The 8,398-nt window shown below is 33.9% G+C and overlaps 1 protein-coding gene across 1 annotated transcript in view; it reads right to left on the minus strand.

The window, feature by feature from the left end:
- Positions 1–8,398, minus strand: part of LOC107663767 (alpha-mannosidase 2-like) — a 59,760-nt gene that overhangs the window by 33,342 nt on the left and 18,020 nt on the right. Inside the window, exon 4 of the mRNA XM_016454075.1 lies at positions 1,517–1,688. Within this exon, the coding sequence (XP_016309561.1) occupies positions 1,517–1,688 (172 nt within the window). The remainder of the gene's footprint in view (positions 1–1,516; positions 1,689–8,398) is intronic.

Consider the following 8,398-nt stretch of genomic DNA (forward strand, 5'->3'; position numbering starts at 1 on the left):
TAAAAAGACAGTATAAGTCATTATAATCCGTAATTATGTCCCCACTGGATGCAACAAATGCCTCGTTTATAATGGGTTTTAATGTTTTTGTCTCGTTGCTCCGGCCGGGACACGGCATCACAGTATGGTAAGGGGCGTAACATTTCCATCACACGCTTGAGGTATTCAGCCAATCACAATGCACTGGATAGTTGGCCAATCAGAGCACACCTCGCTTTTCAGACCGATGAGCTTTGTAAAAATCGACGCGTTTCAGAAAGGCGGGGCATAGAGGAGAAACAATAATGTATAGTACGTGGAAAATAATGTGTTTTTTTAACCTTAAACCGCATAAACACATTTCATTACACCAAATACACAAAATAATGTTATTTTTAGCAACATCATATGACCCCTTTTAAGACATATTTGGTTCATTTTACACTACAGCTGCAATTTAGACCATGGAATATAAGTTTACCCCTCTTAGAAAGAGAAATCTGAGACTAAATGCTTCCTGTATCAAGTTAAATGTTGGGAGGGCATGAAATTGAGGTTCAGGTGAGGTTAGACCAATGTTGACATGCTCTTTGATTAACACATGAAAATATTTGAAAAGTCTCATTCCCAATAATGAAAATTAAATAATATATACCAGCATAGATTGGAATTTATGGACTTATCAGCAGTTCCCATTTTCCGTAACGCACTAGGCAGACTCCCGAGCTCAGACAACTTGATTTATTCTGAAGATACACCTCCATGTATGTGGCAGTAAAAGAAATTAAATCATTATGCTAGACCTTGATTCGGCTGATATGAATTGAAATAAAACCTGCTCATGCCTGCCAAAAATCTTGATTTGGAGTCAGCCAAAAGGGGGTTGGGGGTAAATGTTCAAAAAGAATAGAGCTTGTTTGCTTCAAATGCTTTCTGTGCATCAAATCAATAGTGAATAAATATTGCCGTTGGATTTTTCATTTGGCTTCATCCTTCACCTCAGGCCGTTTTGAAAGATGCATTTGTGTCTTTTCCCAAGGCTAGCTCAACTGTGAACACGACCGATTCTGTATATTTGACATGCATTTATAGCCCATCCTCTCTTGTGGCAGGGCCAACTTTGCAATCATACATAAATATGTACTGATGACATCTTTAAACAAATACTATTGATTAACTATCATTTAAAATGGAATGCATTAACAGATTTTTGGAAAAGTTTGAAGAGAAGAGAATGGTTATGAAAATAAACATACTAGAAACTATATTTCCTGTCATTACCACTACCACTAAAGCAATGTGTGTGTATTGTACCAATATCTTGACTTAATTTTGTTGTTGTTTTATTTTTGCGCATAAACCGTCACCTGAGAGCTAGGCAATAAAGTACAAACTTTGTGCTTAATTAAAATGGGACCGAACGCACAATGGAGTTCTCCTCCACTCCTTGCTTACACCAGACCTGTGTGTGAACGCTGCAATTAATGAATCCGACGCATGAGGATGAATGGATATTAACAGCAGAGAAAAGCCTCACCTCCTGACAGCATCTCGTTTCTGCTCATCGATGCTGTCCCACCATTTTGAAAAATACGAGATCTCAGACCAGATCATTTTTCGCCGACTGTCTTCGTGTAATTTCACCACCATGTTGTTGAGAATGTGTTGCGTCTGGTCTCGATAGTAGTCATCGAATGTCTTCAGCCAGCCTGAGCAGAACAACAAACAAACGTGTCACAGAGGTTGCTGAGATCATGTCACGAACCTACTACAAACTTCGGCTTGATGTTTAAAATGGTTTTACCTCAGAAATGAAAATTCTGTCATAATTTATTCACTCTCATGTTATTCCAAACCATTCATTCTTCTGTGGGACACAAAAGGATATGGTTTAACAGAACGCCCAAGCTATTTAATGGGGGTCACCGTTTACTTTCAATGTACCAAAAAGAGCAGCTTGGATATTCTGCTAAATATATCATTTTATGTTAAATGCAAGAAATTAGTAGTATATTACGCCTTTAAAGGGGTATCAGAATTATGGTATCAGAATATTTTTGGACATGTTATACAAATGTGATCAAAATGATTCAACCCCCCAGAGACAATAACAATTTACAAATGTCAACTTTTCTGAAGATCTGAAGACTTTCTTATAGCATCTATAACAGTTTAATGGCATATTGTCAATATATAATATAATATTTTTGAGTTATATGATTTTTAAGGTTTGGTACAAAATTGTGTTAAAACACAATTAAGCCTTTTGGAAACTCTACAACAAAACTTAACACTGCTACAAATACAAAAGTTCAGCCCATGTATGCGCTAAAATTGAATAGACAAAAATGGCCAAGTGAAAAGAGCTCTCACAAAAGCTATAGAGAAGATTTTTTATTATTACGTTAAAACGTCTATGGCTACAAAAAGACTTTCCAAGAACTAAAAGTTCCTAGAGACACAGCTGGCAGCCTTATTCCTTAGCTTAAAATGTGCTGTACCAGAAAACCTTCGAGGGCATTGAAGAAAAAGCACAATATCATAAAATGTTTGATGAGAGCAACCCCCAAACCCTTATTGCCAAAGACTTGCAAGATGACCTGATGAAAAGAGGAAAAAAAATTTCAATACAGAGTACAAGAAAAAGAACACGAAACAAGCATGGTCTTCATGTCAGGACACCTTACTGAACACCAACCAAGAAGAACATAAATGGTTCAAATAAATTTGGAGAGACCTGTGGAGTTCTGGAAGAATGTTTTATGGAGTGATGTGTCCAAACTTTTTGGACCCATGGATCAGTGGTATGTCTGGTGCAAAAAATGTTTGTTTTTTTTTCCATGTTTGACCATAAGGTTGGATATGTCTTGTTATGGGGGTGTTTCGCTACTGCAGGAAGTGGAAATCTTGATTGTATGAAGGACATCAAGGATTCTTTTAAATATCAGGCTAGTAAAACTATGTTTTAAGGAACAATTTTCACTATTAACTAGTTGCTTATTACTTACTAACTTATTGGCTGTTTATTAATACTTATAAAGCACATATTAATGCCTTATTCTGCATGACCATATTCTAGATCACTTAACCTGACCCAATACCTAAACTTAACAACTACCTTACTATTAATAAGCAGCAAATTAAAAGTTTATTGAGGGAAAACTAACCTAAAGTGTTACCATCAGGCCATTTTGGCAAAGATAGTGATGCCTTTTATGCATAGACTGAAGCTGATGATCTTTGGACTTTCTAGCAGTGCAACCATCCAAAAGTTTAGGGATCGGTCGTAGAATGTTTTTGAGCAGCCTGTTCAGTCTTCAGATTTAAATCTCATTAAAAATATATGTAAGCATTTAGAGCAGTGGCGAAGCATAGGCCCACCCACTTTCAACTGTGGCCCACCCAATGAGAAGTTGGTAATTTTCCAAATGGATGTAATTAATTAAACGATAATAATAATAAACGTCATTCTAACTGTCACTCTAACTTTATATATTTTGTTAAAAAAATATTAAACGCAAGTTGTCATGGTCAATTATAGGCCGTTTCTTATTTTTCCCTCTTCCTATAGGTCTATACCATACGCTTGTCAAAATGATGATTCATCTTCTGTTAGTCCCACCCACAGTGCTATGTTTACGACGTAAGGACATAGTAGTAACATGTGCGCGTTTGTGGAGTTGAATTTGAAAATAGTGAAACAAATATCAAACAGTCAATTCTTTAAAAAGTTTTGGACATACCAGTTGAAACTAAGCCTTTGCAATGAATCCGGACTGTCAACAAATGAAACCAGACCACCTGTGGGTGATGGATATATATATATATCAGAAACGTCTGAGCCAAGCGTGTTTTAAGTATCATATTAACATACTGTAGGTACAGTGTTTGATTCACTAAATAGATGCATCCATGCATAACTACAATACATTTGTTACAATATTTATAAATCTTTTTTAACGTTAGTTAATAAAAATACAACTGTTCATTATTGTTATGTTAGCTCAAGTATGAATGTTAACAGATACAATTTTTAATTTTAATAATTAGTAAATGTTGAAATTAACATTAATGTTAATCAGTGCTTTAGAAGTATTGTGTATTGAACCTTTGTGCTGTATTTTCTGTTGCCAATTTGACATGCAGTTTTCATACGCTACACGTTGCCCACCCACTTAAACATTTCTGGCCTCGCCCCTGATTTATAGACAACATTTATTGGAGGTAATAAAGAACCAAGGATTCTCTACAAAATGTAACTTTTGGGGGTTGGATAAATTTGTACATGAATGAGAGCCAATTTGTTTACTGATGCCTTGGTTTAATTGTTTTCATCAAATGTTGTTCACGGCAACAGAATGTCTTGCAGATCAATAATAATTGCAAAGAATCATTTTGATTGCAACTGTAGTTTATTCTTTGAGGTAACATAAAAATTAATATATGAATATGGTACTCATTCATTGATATATCTCATGGTGTAACCAAACATTACTGTTCAAAACTTTGTTTATGTTTACCAAGGCTTCATTTATTTAATCAAATATATTCTAAAAAACAGTGACATTGTGAAATATCATTATAAAAAATTACTGTTTTTTCTGTTTTAATTTATTCTAAAGTATAATTTATTCCTGTGATGTAAAGCTGAATTTTCAGCATCATTACTCCAGTCTTCAGCGTCACATGATCCTTCAGAAATCATTTTAATATGCTGATTTGGTGTATAAGAAATATTTCTTAGTTGTGCTGCTGAATATTTATGTGGAAACCGCAATACAGTTTTTAAACTGAAAGATCGAAAGAACAGCTTTTTTTTGCACAAAAACTCATCTCTCCCCATCTGAACATGGTAAATTGAAAAAAAATCCAGGCATAGACAATAGGGGTGTCTCCATATTAATACATAATTCATAATTCTGTGGAAAGAGCTATCAGTAAAAGAAGGCAATATATTTTGGTTCAGGGGTTACTTTAGTAAATGTATTTGCACCTCCTGGGAGTAAATTCGTTTTTTTTTTTTGGTAATACAAACTTTTCTCTTAATGTTACAGAGTCAAAAGGAATAATGATATGTGGAGGAGACTTCAATATTGTCCTTAAACAACTATTAGATTCATCCAATAGTAAAAGAATTAAGCCAAAACTATGAAAAAGGTTTAGACATAGAAGGCAAAAAAACTTCATTTTAAGAATCTTGAAGACAATCAGCAACAGCATCTAACAGAACAACATACAATTAGTCAGGATGCTCAGATTCTGAAGCAAATTAAAGATATTAAAAATAAGATGGATGAGCTATATGAGGAGGAGAAGATTAAAGAGGCATTTGAATTGTACACTGTAAAAAATAAGTGTAATTTTAACTGTAAAATTTTGTAAAAACGCTACGGAAAAAAACTGTTAATAGGTTAACAGTAAGTTCCCGTACTATATACAGGGAAAAACTGTAAAATATCTAACCAGACATTTCATGTAATTTTACAGTAAAATGCTGTTACTTTTACAGTTTTTAGAAGAAAAAATAACAAATCAATGTATAATTTACAGTCAAAAACTGTAAACTGATATTCCCAGAATTCCCTGCATGACACTCCACATTTGAAAGTATTTTGTTTAAATAATCATGTTTTTTTAATAGTTTTTGTTATTAGTTATGTATATTTGGGCTTTATGTTACATCTTCTGTTGTTTAATGAAAGTTTAATGCAAGCTGCCAAAATTATTTTGTAAAAACTACAGAATTTTTTTTACAGTGATTATAAATCTCTATATTCTCAACAGACAGGTGAATTGTGCGTCAATTAAAACTTTTTTTAGATTCTCTTGACATTCCTTCTATTGGACAGAAACAAAATAATCTCTTAAAATAAATGACACAAGAAGAAAATAGAGCTTTTAATATAGCTTTATATAATCTGAAGAATAGCAAACACCTCCTCACCCCTTTTTATCACATCATTTAGTTGAACTCTAAAAGAGGCAGTTATTTCTTCTCTTGGAGAGAAACAATCATCTCAGTTATACCTAAAAAGGAGAGTGTAGTTCATTTAGACCCATATCAGTTTTGAATGTAGACTACAAATTGTTTGCCTCTATTTTATGTGGAATCATAATCTACAAATTCTGAAGCAGCAAACTTTGCAAAACACAAAATTTGTCACAACTAGTCGACCAGAAAAAAATGGAAGATGATTTTAATGAAACTGAGCGTTTTCTGTCCCTCTATGAAAGTCCATGCAACAAAAACTCTGAAGATCCTAAAAGGTTATAAAAGTAATTTAATCCAAGTCTTGTGAGGCGATATGATCACTTTATATACGAAGTTCAATTAAAATAATACATTTTACTGATGCACATAAAATACAGTTATGTTTGGAGACGCAAATTCAGATTTTGAAGTAGTGGCACACATTCCAAATAATGGGGTTATTTAGGAATTTCCTCCATTTGCTCAATTATTAAGAATGGCGATATTGAAAGCTTCCAAACTTCCAAAGACAAGTTTGGCCTTGTAAACCAAGTTCTATTTAAATACTTGAAAGAGATAAATGACAATGCTCAGATTAATTAGATCACACAGATTATTATACAGGGACAAAAGAAAGTTACAAATAGGGCAGCATCCGAATTATATAAAGGGGTAAATAATTCTAGGAGACATTCAGCAAGCATAATATATTAGATCAAAATGAGAAAAAGATATATTACGGGTAACAAGTAAGGCTGCGACCCGGAAATGGTACAAAGAGGATACATCTACAAGAGAAGAGTGGTTTCAAATATTAACAGATGTCAAAGAAATGGAAAGACTCACATATATACTCTGACTGCACAAACAAATCTTTGAGAACAAATGGAGAAAGCCTTCTCCTCTGTTGAACAGATGAATGTATTTGAAGGCTTACATGAGTGTATAATGATGTATGTACAGTACAGTTAAACCGACTGATCTAGTACACAAAATGTATGGCCACTTTTATTGTTATTTTTGTTACGTTTTTCTTTTTCTGCAAGTTTCTCTTCTCTTTCTCTACCAAAAAAAAAACAATAAATATACATTTTTTTAAAAGTGTGCAAATCAAAGTAACCTAGAATTACCACAAGATACAATTCCAGTACCGTAGTACCGCCTTTTAGTAGGAAAAATGTGGCATGTCTGGTTTTACAGGAAGCAGAAAGAACTGTGTTATGCTTTAACTATCTGCATACATGACCATAAGGGGTTTACATTCATCAAACACACCAGTTCTTCACCTGTGATGATTGGTATAGTATCTCACCTCTGGTGTAAATATAAAATTACACTCTGTAAACATGATATACAACATATAGTATAACTAACTGTTCCTTTTTACAGAAGTATTAGCTGGTGTCACCTCATCGTTTCTCAATTTTAGAAGCTCGGGTTGACTTGCAATACAAGTTTAAAGTTTCAAATGAGCCTGACAAATATTTAAAAGTGAAGAGTGTAATTTATGTGCCACAATTAGTACCAAAGGAAATTGCAAACAAAAAGAGGTTTTGCAAACACTCCCACAGTCTTCTACTATACACACATAAGCAGTCAACAATCTTACACCCTGCAAACAGACACTCCCACTTTCGCAATAATTACAGATATTTGAATCCCACACGAAATGCTCATGAACATGAAATGACAGTCACCATATATTAATAATTGCAACTCAAACATTGAGAAAACTAAGTCTAATAACTATAAAAATGTAATGACAGCTGTCTAATTCTATCATCAAAATAAGATAACTGTGACACCATAAGCAACAGACCATAACTTACAGTTGCTACACACCCTGTACTATAAAACAACACATAATGACATAACAGAAAAAAATAACAACCTTCCAAGAACCAGTTTTCCGACTAGAAGTCATTGGTTGTTTATCCTGAGGGGACTAACTTGCTGCTCGCTAACTAAACACTAATAAACACAGTACATTACGTTATATGATAAATGTGAATTGAAAGTTAATTTTGAATTAAATGTAGGTCTGTTCATGCACACTTTTCGTTTACCTTTCTAAATCAACATTCAGACAAAAACTGCAATGAATCAAAAGTAAAAAGAGAGAGAAATGTTGACACAAAACAGGACAGATTAGGTTACCACACACACCAATGACGAAGTCGAACAACAAACGGCTTGAGCTAGCGAGTCGATTTACCTGTGTGTGTGTGAGAACAGTGTGTGATAATTCACCTGGTAATGTTTGCTTAAAGGGGTCATATGATGCGATTTCAATTTTTCCTTTCTCTTTGGAGTGTTACAAGCTCTTGGTGCATAAAGAAGATCTGTAAAGTTGCAAAGACTAAAGTCTCAAATCCAAAGAGATATTCTTTATAAAAGTTAAGAGTCAACCACGCCTACCTAAAACGGCTCGTTCTAACACGCCCCCAC

This window comes from Sinocyclocheilus anshuiensis, unplaced genomic scaffold (genome assembly GCF_001515605.1).
Source record: "Sinocyclocheilus anshuiensis isolate Anshui unplaced genomic scaffold, SAMN03320099.WGS_v1.1 scaffold123, whole genome shotgun sequence".
Lineage (NCBI taxonomy): Eukaryota > Metazoa > Chordata > Actinopteri > Cypriniformes > Cyprinidae > Sinocyclocheilus > Sinocyclocheilus anshuiensis.